The 18,349-nt window shown below is 35.8% G+C and overlaps 2 protein-coding genes and 1 long non-coding RNA gene across 7 annotated transcripts in view; 1 reads left to right on the plus strand and 2 right to left on the minus strand.

Moving 5' to 3' along the window:
• The window catches only part of LOC108358621 (xylulose kinase), a 221,517-nt gene that overhangs the window by 102,977 nt on the left and 100,191 nt on the right, over positions 1-18,349 (minus strand). The window lies entirely within an intron of this gene.
• LOC108358622 (putative nuclease HARBI1) lies at positions 11,853-13,130 on the minus strand. Its single transcript, XM_017610058.1, has 2 exons — positions 12,379-13,130; positions 11,853-12,328 (listed from the first exon to the last, which is right to left on the minus strand). Exons 1-2 carry the CDS (start codon positions 12,495-12,497, stop codon positions 11,857-11,859), a joined length of 591 nt encoding a protein of 196 aa, XP_017465547.1. The 5' UTR covers positions 12,498-13,130; the 3' UTR covers positions 11,853-11,856.
• On the plus strand, positions 13,123-14,936 carry LOC108358623 (uncharacterized). The gene is made up of 2 exons (XR_001846804.1): positions 13,123-13,349; positions 14,271-14,936. It is a non-coding gene; the product is annotated as an uncharacterized LOC108358623 (long non-coding RNA).

The raw sequence follows: 18,349 nt of genomic DNA on the forward strand, positions 1-18,349 counted from the left end.
TTATTTTTTTGAAAGTGGTCGGAAAGGACGAGTTTCCGCTCCGAGTCTTTCGTTGTATGTATATACATACATATATACTGTTATTATCATTATTGGTTGGTTGGGTGGCAAGTGGCGTGTATTCTTGCATTTGTTATCGTACATATGTATAGAAATTTTACATAAAATATTAACTTGCGTTTAACTCCAGCATTATAAACTCCCTATGAAATGCCTAGTGTGGCCGTAGCATTACTGTAATGCTATTCAGTATTTTCCTGGGTGGCGCTCGTGATATTGAGCGACGTCCCAGTGTTAAATTTACGCGCTGGCGCCTTTGGAATTTAAGGCCGTCGCACGCAAGAAAAAAAAAATAGATGACAATATACGTATATGTATGGGGAGATATGAATATTATATATTTCGTGAGTTTCCATTTCTAATTATTTATTCGTTTTATATCGATGCATAAATTTAATCATTTTAAATTTCATAATTCATTCGGCGCTAATTCAATGACACGCAGTGTATGCTGACAGAATAATTCGCCAATATCGTAGGGAATGGGTGAAAACATTGTTGTGGTGTTTTGTTATTAAGCACCATAGCCTCCTACCCAAAAGAAAAAAAAATTCCCATTATTTTTCATAATGGTGCAAAACCTCACTAACCCGATTCAATAATAATTACGTGTAAATGAATGATCTCATACAGAAATCATACCCGGTAGAGGGCTGCGTGCTGTCATCAAAGAGCGTAGATTACACTTTACGTTCTTTGTTGACACTTCATTAATGGGAATTGCGGCCGACGTTAATCATTTCCACAATGAACACGAGGCCAGCAACGGGGTAAGTAGTGCAATTTGTAAATAGTATTTATTAATAACTAATCTTTTCCATTTACCTCTTCAAAAGCCAGGAACACTGGAAAAGATAAGGACTGGTAGGAAAGGAGCAGATGTATCCGCGCTCAAGCAATTACGTCTAAATGTCTCAACATGGTCTACTCCTTTGGCCACAGCATTCAACTCTCCTCCATATAAGAAAATCAACTTTACGGGAGACGAGTCGCGGCTCTTTTGTCTACCCGAATTGCGTTCATTTGAAGGAGTTTACCTAATGCGCGACAATGTAGTAAATAAAACAGATGAATTAATAACTGAAGCTATATCGACTAATCGCCGACGAAAAATTGTCGAGATTTTTGATGAACTATCTGACTCGCTTTGTAAAGTAGCTGATTTAGCTGAATTTATACGAATTGCACATCCCAAAATCAAATATAGCCAAGCCGCAGGGGAAGCATGTATTACCATAAGTGGGATTGTAGAAAGTCTACATACGCACAAACCTTTATATGGCGCTACGGGATGTAGTAGAAAATGGTGATTTTTATCCCTACCAGCGACGTAGATAAACATGTGTCCCAACTGTTCTGGTTTGATTTCGAACAATCGGGCATTCATCTACCGGAAAATGAACGCCAAAAAGTAGTTCGACTCAATGATTGTATTTTGCATTTGGGACAAAAATTCCTGACTGGTGCGGTACAGCCGACGATTGTCCGACGCAGTGATGTTCCATCATCAGTTCGTAGTTATTTTCCTTCGGAGGGTGACAACGTTCTTGTTTCCGATTTATATACGAACTCGTAAAATGCTAAAACACGAGAAACCGCTTACCGCCTATTCCTCCAACCCTCTCAGCAACAATATCAACTACTTTCAGATTTATTGTTATGTCGCCATGAACTACCTCGAACTGGTGGTTTCGAAACTTATGCACATCGAGCACTGAATGCTAGTACTGTAGAGGATCCACAGATGGTCAAAGTGTGTCTGGATGACCTGTCTCATGGTCTTCGCCTTCGTGCAGACGCAGATTTCCGTATTATGGAACAAATGAAGCGTCGCAACGTTGCTTACACGGATGAAACGTCGGTCTGACGGTTAGCATTCGGAATAGTAGGTGAGTGACGAAATTTTTCTGTTATTGTTGATGTATCCAAACCCACAGTATACAGCAGCCTGAACATTTTTGAAATTTGCTAACATTACAAAATTGTTTTCAAATTTTCACTCTCACAAATACATCCTCATTTTCAGTCTCAAATAAAAGAAAATTTAAATATTTTCATCTATTTGTTTTTTGTTTTACTTTTATTTGGCATTTGAGTCGCTCTCAAACTTTAAGTTTTATAAAGTAGACAAACTTCAAAAAATAAATGATGGCCGACGAATTGAGCGAGCGGTTTTACCTTCAAACATTTGCATCATGGTATACAGTAACCAGCCATTGACAACATGCTTATTTGAAAATTAATACATGAAACNTTCATCTATTTGTTTTTTGTTTTACTTTTATTTGGCATTTGAGTCGCTCTCAAACTTTAAGTTTTATAAAGTAGACAAACTTCAAAAAATAAATGATGGCCGACGAATTGAGCGAGCGGTTTTACCTTCAAACATTTGCATCATGGTATACAGTAACCAGCCATTGACAACATGCTTATTTGAAAATTAATACATGAAACGTTAGGTTCGTTCGCGTAGCTGTTAATTGTTCATGTTTAACCAAAACTTACAAGTTTTTGCGTTCGCGTACGCAAAAAACTTGCAAAGTAGGGGAAATTGAGAGAGCAAAGTGACATTTCATTTTGAGGGGAAGCTGCTGGTTTCTGCTGAAAAAATTTTTGTCAACAGCAATTTGCCAACAGGAAAACAGCTGATCAAAAACTGCTGGTTGGCATTTACGGAAATCACAAAATTGGATTTGATGGTTTGNAAACAGCTGATCAAAAACTGCTGGTTGGCATTTACGCAAATCACAAAATTGGATTTGATGGTTTAGAAGTTAAAAATTACAAAATGCGACTAATTAAACTTGTAAGAAATAAGTAGTTATTTGTTTAATCAATAAACTGTGTCAGTATAACACTTTGTGATGACTTTTCGTAAATTTAAATTTTACACTTTTGAATGTAAACAAAAATTATATCAGCTGTTCGTCTAACTTGCAAGTTTCTGCAAATTTTCTGTTCGCGTACTATTTGGGATATTTTTCTCTTGTGAGAGAACAGATGACATTTCGCCGGAATTTGGCAGTTGGTTGGTTTTAACTGGAGATTTTAAACGAACGCACCTTTTGTAAATGTAATGAATTATTATTATTTTTTTTTGTCATTAACCCAAATGTTTGTTGATATATTTGAAATGTAAATTTGAACAGCAAAATTCGTAAGTAAAAAATAATATAAAACAAAAATATTTTTAATAACTACGTGGGAGGTGGGCGTGGTTATTGGCAGATTTTGTCAAAATTTAACACTTACCTAAATTATACCAAAGGCAACCTGACACCGACTTTCGTTAAAATATATGTCAGCCCACCATTATTCACTCAAAGTTGTGTTCGGAACACGGTTTGACTTATGTAGGAACTGCATCCGGTCATAATCTTCACGCTTGATTTGCTTGGAATTTTGTTTTTCTCGTCATTTTATTTTATGTGACTTGACTATGACGAGAAAATATTTTTCACTATAAGAAAATATTGGATTTCATTTGGGTTAACGAAAACGGCAACTGTGAAAAAATATCAACCAATACATTCAAACCAAATGTCAAATGCAATGGTTGATATGCAGATATGAAATTCGATGACGAAAAAACACGTAGTGTACGTGTACACGTGTAGACTAAATTTGTCAGATAATACGTTGATTGAGAATATCTGCTAATATGCGTTGAGTTTAAAAATGTAAAATGCTGTTAACCGGGACGTTACACATTAAATTTTCCCCTTTAAATTTTCAATACACCCACACTTTTTCACTAGCACACTCTTATTTATGGGCAACTTTCTTTCAATTTTTCCCTTTCAATTGATTTTCAATTTTGCTTTCAATTTAGTGAAAATAAAAAATACAAAGCGTCTGCAGGCTAAAATGTTAATATACAATGGAATTAGAAATGGTCTTCAGAAGCTAGTTAGTTACATTGTTTTCTTGAAGACGACATGTTCATAATGAAATTGTTTCTCAAATTGAATGCAGCCTACGTAATGGTTTTCCATTTTGATGATTTTTTGGATGATGGTTGTGAGAAATCGGGGGGTTTATTCTACCTGACAAATGCATATTGCGTATTGTTTTCACATCGACGTAGATGTGAGTAGAGAGTTGCTGGGTTATTCTTACACCCTATTTGTTACAAGAATTTCTTTGCCCGTATGGGTATAGATGCAGTGGACGGTATGTTAGTTTTTTAGTAGGATCTTGTAACCCGTTTACTTTAAAGTTGGACTTATTATGAAGTGTAACTTCAGTCCCTCCCCCGCCCAAAGAATTGGAAAATAACATTCGCCGTGGTTTTGGCGTTTGTAAGCGGAAATTTTTCCCTGTCTTGGGAGTTTTGTTTATTGGGACATCTGAGGGTGTACGTCGCTTACCTTCTGAGTTAACTAGACTTGGCTCAGAATATATTGGCCGCTGCCGAACGTTTTTCACCTTGGTTCGGTGTGTAGCAAATGTTGAGAATTTGCTGAAAAATGAACGTTTTCTTTTGGTTGGATTCGGTGTTTGCGCGCAACCAGTTAGAATCCAACCGAATATGGTCTCTTGGGCAAGAAGCGTGTTTAGCGCATTCTTCTGAATGCCGCTTAAACTTATTTTTGGGTAAATATCTCCGCCCAATACGAGATCAACTGGCTCGTTGGCGTAGAATCTTTTATCTGCCAAAACCAAGTTAGGGAATGCCTTTCGTGTAATATCACCAACGTGGCAAGTCGGAAGATCCCCTGTTAACTGAGGCAAAACTAGAGCGGTGGTTTCCAAAACAATTGATGGGTCTATAGGGGACCGCAGTTGAATAGAACACGCTTTGACCTGCGCAGATGATGAATTGTTGATACCCAAGAAGCATCTTGATGGCAGTTTCATTCTGCGTTTGAGTTTCTCGGTGATGAACCAGCACTGAGAGCCAGAATAAATTAGTACTCTAGCTGGAAAACTAACGCCGTTGTTAAGGATATTGACACGGGCAGTTCCTAATAACACTCCTTTATTTGTGTTTGTGTGATAGGAGGTAACATTGCTAGTCTGGGTATTATTTGCTCTTTCAGCTTTGCGCCTCACCCTAGCCTGTTCTAACGTTGAAGCTATGTCAACTTCGGGGATCGGAACTCCTCTACGATCAGTTGGTTTTTGCTGAACAGCTTGAATGTGGAGCATCGTGTGATGCCTTAAATGGCACGTGCCACAACTGTATGGACTAGTGCATCTTGATACTGTATGTTCAGCTGATAAGCAGTTCAGGTAGTAGCTATTGTGCTTAACGTAATCAACTTTTTCAATAGTGCTAAGCCTGCGGAATCGTTCACAATTTCGTAGTCTGTGCGCATTGCTTTCGCAAATTTTGCATGAAAATTTTGTTACGTTGCCCTGCGCGGCGCCAATTCGGTTTGAAGGGGCTTTAGGGAAATGCCGTACGTTTTCCGGCTTAGATTCTCTATGAATTTGTCCATCCTTTAGGCCAGAAACGGTTTTAAGCGTCTGAAACCTGTTGGACAAAAACCTATCCATGTCTTGCCATTTGCAAATTTCTGTTTTGTTCTCAATGGTCTGTTCCTATAGCGCCAATGTATGTTCTGGTAGTTTAGTCGAACAAAGATACGTTAGAATTGCATCCCAATTAGAAATGTCAATATTATGACCGCGTTCGCTCTCTACTGCGTTGAGGTTGAACAAAATCTTCATTTGCGTATTTACCAGAATGCGTTTATTTTCGTATCTGTCGCTTAAACTTTTCCAGGCCATTTCAAAGCCATCATTGATTAAAGGGCACCATCGCACAATTTCCTTGGCCTCCCCTGCAGTTTTCTGGTTGAGGTGGAAAAGCTTCTCAACCGGGATAAGGCGCTTGTTGAGAATGTATATGGCCGTAAACATATCTCTGAATGACGGCCATGAAATATAGTCCCATTTGAAGATATCTGTGTCGCAAGGAGGCAGATGTATATTGTGCTCCCAAACAGATATATCTTCTATTTCCTTTTCGGTTTTCGCTAACTTCTCTGCGTCAGCAGCCATTGCAGCCATGCACTTTATATAACAGGTGAAACTGCTTTTGTGTTTTCCCTTTACGGACAGATTTGTATCTAAGAGGGCTTCATGGGCTGATTTTGTTTTCTTCCACATGGCCCTAAGCTCCTCTTGCTGTATTGCAAGGGCGTGCTTATTTTGCTCTTCGAATGGTGTACTGCGGTAATCGTATTCGAATTCATGAAGGTTTCCATTTCAGAGCGTTTATTTTAAATGCGATTTCGTAGAATTGTAGAGGTAGTTTGAAATATCTCGTGAATACAGATAAAAATCTATTGAGGTAATTAAGAGAAGGGATTTCGCGTTTAAACGTATGTATGTACATATATATATGAATATGCCACTAACGCTTTATTTGTTTCAGCAAACTACACAGTGATAATTTTAATATGTGTATGTACAATTACTCCTCGCCACCCAACTTATAGACAAAAGTTGTGCGAAATTCCACAACCAATAAAATAATTTATGTTCGTTTGTATTTCAGTTCGCGAAAGTGATTTTATGCTAACAAAAACGGCGAAAAAGCTCAGTGAATATGAAGTGATCACCAAAAACAACAAAATAATAATGCATGGCTAATCAACGCAAGTGAAATGTGTAAAGGCCAACAGAATTTCGCATAAAACTTTAGGAAGCGTGAATTTGATAATAATGCAATGAGAATAACTATAAAGCCGATGATTACAAGAAACCGTGCTTTGCAAAAAAATAAAAAATTGTTTTTCGCTAAGTAAAATCGCTTTTTACACAAACAACACTGTGTTAAGAACTGTGATGGACGTTCGCGCGCTTATACGCATATGGCCGATGCACTCACAATAGTGAAAAATTGTTTTTGAACTTGAATATTAACTTCTGAGTCCCTTGCTCTTTTTGTTTTGTGAAAAAATCACTTGCGATAAAATCTTTTACACAAAACTTGAACACTTTGCTGACACATAAATAAGTGCAAGAAACTCAACCACGTATCTTTGTTGTAATAAGCTGCGTGCTGGTTGCATAGATTAAGTGCTGGTGGTTTGTGGTAATTAAAAGGCAGGAACTGTGAGGTAAGTTCTTAGTGGCAAATTGCTTTGGCTCTGGAACTGTGGAAACTTAAAGTTGGTTTATGTATCTCAATTCCAGGGTAGACTGTATTGTAGGCGCTCGTTGTTGCTTTAACGGCGTAGATGAACCAATGTTTACTGCGGAGACACGTCGCACGGAGTTGAGTGCTCGTACGTAAATTATCATGTAAAGAGAAGACAAGGATTCAAAGTGTTAATAATTAATAAGTGGTCCCTGATCTTTATTTTGTATTTAAATGATTGTGTACAACGTTACAAAGCGTACTTGATGCTCTCACCTCAGTGTGGCGTGGTAGCTGGTGAACAGGTTGAAAGTTCTCGGAGAAGTGAATTTAGATATATTTTCAAACTCCGTTGTACCCGCCGAACCATGTACTTAGGTTCAATTTCCCCTCAACACAGTTATTAAGCGGCGGGGTACATATGTATATTAGCGTGAGTTTGTGTGTGTATGTTTGTACATATACGGTGCATGTTACTGCATATTAGGGTGGAGCAATATATTAAGGCTGGAGGCCTAAACAGTATTTATTACATGGCTAAATACTTACAAATTAAATACTTTATGATTTAGGAAAAATTTAATCAACACTATTTCGAGATTTTCGAGACTACTTCGGGATTCCCAGGACTATTTCATGATTTTGGGTCTATTTCGAAATTTTCGTTATATTTGTCGATCTTGATTCGATATATTTATCGATAAATTTAATGATTTTGCAATCGTTATATTTGTCGATATTGTTATCGGTGTTATAATAGGTATGATTATCAATATTTTTATCGATAAAATAATCGATGTTATTGTCGATATATTTATCGATATAATAATCGATGGGTGGGGTTTAGTAGCGCTCACAACTATTTCGGGCTATTCCGTCCAAAAGGGTGGCCCGATCTAAAAAAAAAATTCCACAAACTTGTAGTCAAGGGTCTACGCATTATTCTAACACTCACTTTTGTAAATTTTGGTCACTAATTTATTTACAAATTGGGTTTGAAATATGCCGTTTTTTGTAAAATTCGGAAATTAGCGTACATTTATCACTTCTATTCGCCTTAAAGCAGCCAATTCACCAATACATTTTTGTATTGCCCTTCACTTTACACTTCACTCGATTAGTTGTAACTTGCTTTACGACTTTCATATTAACCAATTAATCACAATTCATTAAATAAAAACATCTTCAAAATCACGCGTCTGACTTTGGTTGCATATTCAAATTAAATGGCGGAGTTCAGCTGTCAAACTCCAAAATATACAAAAGAGCATTAAAAGTATACAAAGGTGTTCTCTTTTCTTCGCAAAACAGAAAGGAGAATTCTACTGCCTAAGGGTTACAATCCCTAAGTGCGGCCGAAGGCCGCCTACGCAGAAAGGTGTTCTCTGCAAAAGGTGTTCAGCCCCCCTTCTTTGGCAACACAGAAAGGAGAATTCTACTGCCTGAGGGTTATAATCCCTAAGTGCGACCGAAGGAAGGAACTCTACACAAAAATACATTTGTTAAAAAGAACATTTTTTTTATAAAAACTTTTTTTTTTTCTTTTTTTAATTAACTTTTTTATTCTTTATTCAAAATCGCCCGATATCTAATTTGGCATAATTTCTTTTATTAAAAACTCCCATGGTTTCTGGGGGGTCATATTCCACTTCAAAACTGCTCAGTTTGCCTAAGAAAATTCCGTTTTTCCCCCTTTTTAAAACGGTTCCCTAGGGGCCTTTGGGAGGAGTCCAAGGGGGTGCGTACGCCTTTTTAGAAAGCGGGGACTGTCCCCTTTCTAGTGGGAATCTTTTTGTACGCGGTAGTTAGTGAAGCCAAAGTCTCATTGTACATTTGTACGCGGTGTTCCGCTAGGTGAAACTAACTAAATACTTTTTGACCAAGTATTTAGCGCTGTGATAATAACTAAATATTTACTAGCCTACTCGGCCTTTAGTAACATCCAAAATACTTAAATAAATACAGTGAAACCCCCTTGGGCGGACACTCACCGTCAGTCATTTTTTGTCCGCCCAAGAGAGGTGTCCGCTCAATGGAAGGGAAGTTATTTTAGAATTTTTTTAATTTTTTAATTAATTGAATAGTCACTATTTCTTATTTGGATAAAAGATATTGATATTACATCGTTCAAACAAAAATGTGCATGTATTTTTTCAAAAGTGCATATTACATTTATGTGCGTAAGTACATATTAAGTAATCACAAAATAAAAATAAATATTACATTTCAGTCCATAAACTACATAAAACCATAGATTCATTACATAAAAAACTGGGAAATTGTCGATTGACGTAAGTTTTATTTTTAATTTTTTTCAGTGTCAGTACCTTTGTCATCAATAGTTTTCACGTTTTTATCAGTAACAGATCCATCCACAAATCTAATTTTCGATCCATGTATTTATTATTATCTATTGTTATAAATTCATCAGAATTAGAATTGGATTCTCCAAGGGTTTCTGATAATTCAAATAACGAACCTAAACCACTGCGCAAACCCAACTAAATGTGTGCATAAAAATCTCATTTTATGCGGGAAGTCCCCCTTTTCCATTTAGTAGTCCGCCTATGAGGAGTTCGTGTCCGCTCAACGGAGGTTTTTGTTTGATTTGTTATGAAAAGAAATCTTCATGTCAATTGATAAGAGGTTCGCGTCCGCTCAATTGAGGGTTTTGTGTCAATTTTATGCAAAATAACTGTCCGCGTCCGGCCAAGAGGGTATCCGCTTAAGAGAGAGTAATTTGTTTCGAAATTTATACTTAAAACTTTGTATAGGAAAAAATGTCCGCCCAAGGGAGATGTCCGCCTAATAGAGGTGTCCGTTAGGAGAAGTTTCACTGTAGTACTTTAGTACATATTTACTAAAGCATACATAAATACCTAAATACTTAGCACTTAGTTTTTGGTAAATAAAATTTTACCCTTCACTGGTATCAAGGCATGTTCAACATGGTAGAAGTGACAATTCAGTCGAGCTCTCTCATAGCTGATTGCAATGTCAAAATATTTAAACAAAGAAATTAACCCTTTGTTATGCATTTACCATATTTGATAAAACTCAATATCTTTGAAATTACAGTTTTTGTAAATATGAAAATATTTAAAATCTTATTAGAATCAGCTTCATTTTAGTTGCTGCATTTTCGTTCTAACGTAAATGTGGAAATGCATACCTACACAAAATTACATACTCAGTGAAACACACTTATTTATAAAACCGATTTGACAATTTTTTTTTGCTATCCCAATGTTTTAGAGCACTTATTTTTTTATTCAAATACTTAATTCTAAAGTATATTAGACATTTAAAAAAAGTTCGATTCTTCTAAATTTACATCAGAACTTAACTTCAATAATTTAGCTATTAAATTTTTGCAATTCTAAATTTCCTTTACATTGAATTTATTAAAAACTACTTTCAGTTTCTTTATGTCAACAAGGATTTAAGCTTTATCAGACCACCATTTGAAATTTGGTCTATCCATGTATATGAGTGGGAGATTTTCTTTTAAGATTCGGTATGATAAATCCTGCATCTGGGAACAAACGCGTCCGCTTAGAAATACTCGGCTGCGATGGGCAAAAAATAAAGTCACGCGCATACTTGAAGAGTCTCCTAATGAAACATCGCAGCAATTTGCCCACCGTTGTCGCTTCACTGGACAATTCGGATGTTTAAAATAGGGCACAAGTTACTTGTCCTAGTTCTTGACAAACACAACGCACCGCCCGTAATTCCTTTTCATTTTATTATGTATTTATATCAGTCGTACAGCTCACAATTGAAAATTTAAATTTAAAAAAATAAAATTTTGAATAGTATAGGCATGATACAAAAAAGAAGGTAGTTTCAATAAACAACGTTTTGATTAAAAAGCAGATTTTTGACAATTGCTCAATTGTGAAAAAATTCGAAGCGGCGTTACCCAATTGTAAGTTTTTTGGTGTGGGAGATTTTATATCCTAAATTTGGGATTATAAATAAAATAGTTGTGTTAATATTTACCTTTTAAAAATTATTAATATCTTATCTTAAAAATTTTTAAATTTTACATTAAACTCGATAACAACTTGCCAAATCATTATCATGAACATATTTTAGAAATTTTTTAGTGTCCTCATGTCATCTGATTATTTCACAATGTAGTTTTCTATATCGAATACGATGTGCTATTTAATATATATTCAGGCAGGTTCTGCAATTCACTTCCGAGTGAATTTGAACCAAATTCACTTTGAATCCGACATTTGGTGTTCTGTGTTTCACTTTCCGAGTTTCATTTCCACATTTTTTTCCAAAATGAATTCCGAGTGAATTTGGATGTTCTGATAAACGAATCCGCGAAAAAATCTTCGGATTTCATTCACTTCGTTTCAAGTTTGTGGATTTTATGCATACACACAAATTTTAAATTAGCGGTTGTGATCGTGACGAAATGTGAGTAAATTTTAAATTATTATTGAAATACATTAATATTAAAACTAATAAGAATAAAAGAGTAACAAATTTTACACAAATTAAATGTTTAAGGGGAAAACAGAAGAATGCGCAACAGGTTACAATCCTTCTCCAATTCATGGAGAATCATCGGGATATCGCTCGAGGCTTCGTGAAAGGTGACAAAGCCAAAGTAGATGCACTCTGGAAGGAGCTGGTAGAAGATTTGAATGCCCACGGCCCACCGCANGTTTCAACCATTTAGCTCAAATACATAGAGAATCATTTTCTTCAAAAGTTACAACACTTACGATCATTGCATTGATACTAAAATAACCTTTTCGGTTATAAAAAAGACTGTGATCTTTATGTGGCTTTGTTATTTGTATATGCGTTCCGTCTATACATCCAATAACGTCCGGAATGACAAATTTTTGCTGGAAATGTTGTTTCGATTTAGCCAGCTCATTTTCCGTCATATTTAATTTAATCCAATGTGGACAGAAATACCTTTCTAAAATTTTGAGCAGTCGTTTTGTTACTTTAGCCACCGTACTTCGCCCCATTGCAATGTAGCTATCTTTTCCCACTGCTTTCTGAAAACCGCCTTCAGCTAAGAATCTCAAAGTAGCTGCCAGTTGCAGTTGCGTTGGAATGGATGTGCCTTTTATGTGAGGGTCAACAACGTTCAACAGCATAATAAAGGCATCTTTGTTGACTCTGTAGTTGGACACGAAACTACGAAATTGGTTGAACATTTGAACTTCTTGCAAATATTACATACTTACACCGATTCAGGAACCTCTAATGGATTGGAATGATTCCGCAGTATTCTTCTATTAAGGGCTTCTTCTGCATGCTCCTCAGTTTCCATAAATATGGTAGCAAACGCAATTAAAGCACTCATTTTTCGTTTTTCATTTAAATCTTTGTTATTTATTTGTGTTTAATTGACAACTTTGCTTGCTAAAAGTTTGTTAGATTGTGTCAAATTGGCAGATGTCAGATGTAAAGTTCATTATTAGGGTGAATGCAATCCGAGTGCGAAAATGAACAAATATTTCGTTTTCCAGAACACCAAAATTAAATTCACTCGGATTTGGATTCATTTCCAAATTCACTTTCACTCGGATTTCAGAACCTACCTGATTGTCTTTTTCCATTTAACAGCAAATGGAATTTACTTTGGGACCCATGGGCCGTGAAATTTCTCCAGCAACACATATTGTTTTCACATGAAATTTTGACACACCCAAAAGTGAAGTATAAAATAAATAGATAAAAACAAATTTTCAATCAAACTGATTTGTGTAGTTCAGGGGCGTCTTTTGGCAAATATTGTGGAGGCTGTTTTAATATATGCTATCTTATTATATATTTCTTAGCTTTTCTACATTCTGAGAAGTTGAGAGAATGAAGTCTAATGTTCTTTTTTGGTTGAAAGTTTGGACACAAATTTTCCAAGAATGGTTATAGGCTAAAACAAAACGGATATCTAAAGCGGGTGTGGAACCTCCCATACAAATCGAATTTTTCATAGTGCATATCTCTGGAAGTATTTATGGTAGAGTCCTGGAACTTGGTATGGATATATGTATGTATATGAACTCAATCTCAAGCTCATGGAAAAATATGGGTTTATTGGAAATTGCAGCGTGCCACCGTAGAACTTGGAATAGAGGTAAATGAAATCAGTCCCAAATTTATGAAAAATGGGGGTATATGAAAACGATCTCGTAGCCAGCTACGAGAGCTAGCGGTATAAGTAGTGTGACCACTTTTCCAAAAACTCATTTACGTACACAAAAGATTGTAGCAACACAAAATTTTAAAGAAAAATTTTGGAAACGATTTTATTGCTGTTTATTAGTCGATATCCAAACACATTTTTGACGTACAAACTTCAGCCTATTTATTTGCGAATTGAGAAATATTTAGGTACATACATACTTTCAAAGGTGAAATAATGCAATTGCTGCTAAATTACAAAAGTGTTGGCCTATGTAATCAATTCATTGATCTTGAGTAGTTTTCCTGAACGCGTATTTTCCATTTGATGCAATTTCTTTCAACATTTGAGGCTGCTTCTTTACGAATTCGAAAAACTCCGTACAAGTCATTTTAATGTTGTACCGAACAAACAAAAGATCTTGCAATGTCTCGATTTTCAGTTGTGATTTCTCATCGCTCCAAATCTGATTGATCAAAGAAAATACGCGTTCAATACGCCCACTTTTAATTTTTGTTTTATCTCAACGGCCGCTATACCGCACTTATGCCTTAAAACGAGTCTACGATACTAATGAGTTTAATATTCAAAGAGTCAAATGAGTTAGTTGATTGAACTGACTCCCTAAAGTGAGTTGGAGTCATTGAGTCAACTCCTATAAATTTGCTGAGTTACCCACCCTTAACGGACACAAGAAAAACACAAATAAAGTATTCAGCAGACAGCGTTGCCAGTGTTGGGGATTTTATCGTCATTTTGACGAGTTTTTAATGAGGTGTTTACACTTTTCCATCAACTGAATCATTATATTTTTAATTTTTATTAGTCAAAATTTGCATGTAGATTCGATTTACGTACATTTTCGTGATTTTGTGGTTAGCTTCGGTACACGGTACATGGCTACAAATTTACGTACTGTACGTGTCATTTACGTACAGTTGGTCACACAAGGTATAAGCCATATAAACTAAAATTCTGGTGACGCATAGATACCTCTGGAAGCATTTACATAGAATACTGAGATGAGAAAACCGGGCGCGACACCTTCTGGAAAGTAACATAATCACCTGGTGTATCCCTGGAACCATGTTAAGCTAAACCTTGAGGGATTACATTCTTGCCAAGACCGACAGGCATAAGCTGAAATTGCGTCGCAAGTTTTACGATCGGCTTGGGTAAGGTTTAACCACTTAACCCCCCTTTGTTTTCGCCGCTACTGAATTCTATAAACTGTCAGCTTTCACACAATTTAAAATATACACGTGTATTTAAAAATGTCATGAAAATTGTGTTGCTAGCTTCATGTTGCAAAAGTGTTGCAAGCTTTTTCACAGCGTGAACGGAATACTACTTTGCCAAGGAAATGTTATGGAATTTCACACTTATTTCACAGAAACAAATTTTATATGCACTTTAACAGGTTTTCATGTGAAACAGGAATAAAATACTATGCTTAAGAACAAAGTTTTTTAAATCAACAAAAAATTAATAAGAAAATTTGAAGGATTTTACATATTGGGTATGGTAGCACGAAAAGTCACAATCTGCTTAATTGTCAGGTTGTTAATATGGCGACGAAAAAGTGAGAATGGAACTACCTTGTGTTTTGTATTATGAGTATAGGAGTTGACATTTANCACTTTTCCATCAACTGAATCATTATATTTTTAATTTTTATTAGTCAAAATTTGCATGTAGATTCGATTTACGTACATTTTCGTGATTTTGTGGTTAGCTTCGGTACACGGTACATGGCTACAAATTTACGTACTGTACGTGTCATTTACGTACAGTTGGTCACACAAGGTATAAGCCATATAAACTAAAATTCTGGTGACGCATAGATACCTCTGGAAGCATTTACATAGAATACTGAGATGAGAAAACCGGGCGCGACACCTTCTGGAAAGTAACATAATCACCTGGTGTATCCCTGGAACCATGTTAAGCTAAACCTTGAGGGATTACATTCTTGCCAAGACCGACAGGCATAAGCTGAAATTGCGTCGCAAGTTTTACGATCGGCTTGGGTAAGGTTTAACCACTTAACCCCCCTTTGTTTTCGCCGCTACTGAATTCTATAAACTGTCAGCTTTCACACAATTTAAAATATACACGTGTATTTAAAAATGTCATGAAAATTGTGTTGCTAGCTTCATGTTGCAAAAGTGTTGCAAGCTTTTTCACAGCGTGAACGGAATACTACTTTGCCAAGGAAATGTTATGGAATTTCACACTTATTTCACAGAAACAAATTTTATATGCACTTTAACAGGTTTTCATGTGAAACAGGAATAAAATACTATGCTTAAGAACAAAGTTTTTTAAATCAACAAAAAATTAATAAGAAAATTTGAAGGATTTTACATATTGGGTATGGTAGCACGAAAAGTCACAATCTGCTTAATTGTCAGGTTGTTAATATGGCGACGAAAAAGTGAGAATGGAACTACCTTGTGTTTTGTATTATGAGTATAGGAGTTGACATTTAAGTCGCAGTTCAAAAGAGAGAAATGTCGAAATCACTTCTACCTTGTTATGCCTAGACTGGTATTAATAATGTNCAGCGTTGCCAGTGTTGGGGATTTTATCGTCATTTTGACGAGTTTTTAATGAGGTGTTTACACTTTTCCATCAACTGAATCATTATATTTTTAATTTTTATTAGTCAAAATTTGCATGTAGATTCGATTTACGTACATTTTCGTGATTTTGTGGTTAGCTTCGGTACACGGTACATGGCTACAAATTTACGTACTGTACGTGTCATTTACGTACAGTTGGTCACACAAGGTATAAGCCATATAAACTAAAATTCTGGTGACGCATAGATACCTCTGGAAGCATTTACATAGAATACTGAGATGAGAAAACCGGGCGCGACACCTTCTGGAAAGTAACATAATCACCTGGTGTATCCCTGGAACCATGTTAAGCTAAACCTTGAGGGATTACATTCTTGCCAAGACCGACAGGCATAAGCTGAAATTGCGTCGCAAGTTTTACGATCGGCTTGGGTAAGGTTTAACCACTTAACCCCCCTTTGTTTTCGCCGCTACTGAATTCTATAAACTGTCAGCTTTCACACAATTTAAAATATACACGTGTATTTAAAAATGTCATGAAAATTGTGTTGCTAGCTTCATGTTGCAAAAGTGTTGCAAGCTTTTTCACAGCGTGAACGGAATACTACTTTGCCAAGGAAATGTTATGGAATTTCACACTTATTTCACAGAAACAAATTTTATATGCACTTTAACAGGTTTTCATGTGAAACAGGAATAAAATACTATGCTTAAGAACAAAGTTTTTTAAATCAACAAAAAATTAATAAGAAAATTTGAAGGATTTTACATATTGGGTATGGTAGCACGAAAAGTCACAATCTGCTTAATTGTCAGGTTGTTAATATGGTCAGGTTTTTGCCCATATGGGCAAGCGAGCCCATTTCGCGGGCTAGATCAGGGGAAAATCATGGGCAAACGGGAAGGGGGCAACAAATCTTACTAATACACGTATAGCAATGTGAGCCACTGCACACGTATTCTGGAGTAAAAAGGCTCACTCTCCCAAACGTACGCCACATACACCCCTCGCNTTTAAAATATACACGTGTATTTAAAAATGTCATGAAAATTGTGTTGCTAGCTTCATGTTGCAAAAGTGTTGCAAGCTTTTTCACAGCGTGAACGGAATACTACTTTGCCAAGGAAATGTTATGGAATTTCACACTTATTTCACAGAAACAAATTTTATATGCACTTTAACAGGTTTTCATGTGAAACAGGAATAAAATACTATGCTTAAGAACAAAGTTTTTTAAATCAACAAAAAATTAATAAGAAAATTTGAAGGATTTTACATATTGGGTATGGTAGCACGAAAAGTCACAATCTGCTTAATTGTCAGGTTGTTAATATGGTCAGGNAGACGCATAAAAAACTTCAGCGTCAAATACTCTTAACATACTTCGCCAAAGTTTTTTATAAGCATCTTTTTTTGCAAAATTTTTTTAAACGCTTTTTTTCACCGTCAAAACACCAGCGCGCTTTTATTCGTATGTAAAGACGATATTTTTACAAAAAATTTATATTAAATAAACAAACGGAAAACTGTTAATACTAAGAATTGAAAGGGTGTGCAATTCAAATGACGAGGAGTGTATATGAGCAGATGTAATCACTACCACAACTAAACGCGAGCTGAAAGCGTGATTGTGTTAGTGTGCCAATTACGTTTGAATGAATTTGCCTTCGCTTTGTTACGCTCTCGCATGTATTTGCATGCAGTGATGCCAGATTGTGGGTAATTTCCCTATTTGAGGGATATTTTGCAACAAAAATTATAAAAAGGGAAAAAACGGACATTTGAAATAAATAAGGGATTTTATTTTGATGCAGTTATTGTTGCATAATTGATCCAAATTTAAGAATATTCGACATTCTTACGTAATTAATCTTTCTAAAGATGTGATGTGGAATGAACTGGTATATAATTGTTAAAAAGTATAAGGACAATTTCGAAAATTTTCTTACGTTAACTAATTCAAGCGCTGAGTAAGAAAGAATCTTTTCAGTTGTAACTGTTGTTCATGTAAAAAGCGGAACAAATTATCTGATGAAATGTTAAATAGCATATGAATGTGCTTCAGTTTTTAAGTCACCAAAAAATTCTTCTGGGCACTTAATGAGTGAGCAAAAAAATGAAAGTGAAAAAATGAATGAGTGAGAAAAATGCAGAAAAAGGGGTTTTTTCTTAACAGCGGTCGGCCTCCGGCAGGCAATGGCAAACCTCCGAGTGTATTCCTGCCATGAAAAACAGCTTCTCATAAAAATACACTCGCCATTCGGAGTCGGCGTAAAACTGTACGTCCCTCCCCTTTGTGTGACAACAACAAGGGGCACGCCACAAATTGGAGGAGAAGCACATATGTGTAAGCGCCAATTATTATTATTATTATTTTAATGAATTTTACTTCTTTACTACTGAAACATGTATATGTTTAAATTCGTTGGGAATTTTGTGGGATA

Source organism: Rhagoletis zephyria, unplaced genomic scaffold (assembly GCF_001687245.7).
Source record: "Rhagoletis zephyria isolate East Lansing unplaced genomic scaffold, Rhagoletis_zephyria_1.1 Rzeph_scaffold_00277, whole genome shotgun sequence".
In the NCBI taxonomy this organism is placed as follows: Eukaryota; Metazoa; Arthropoda; class Insecta; order Diptera; family Tephritidae; genus Rhagoletis; species Rhagoletis zephyria.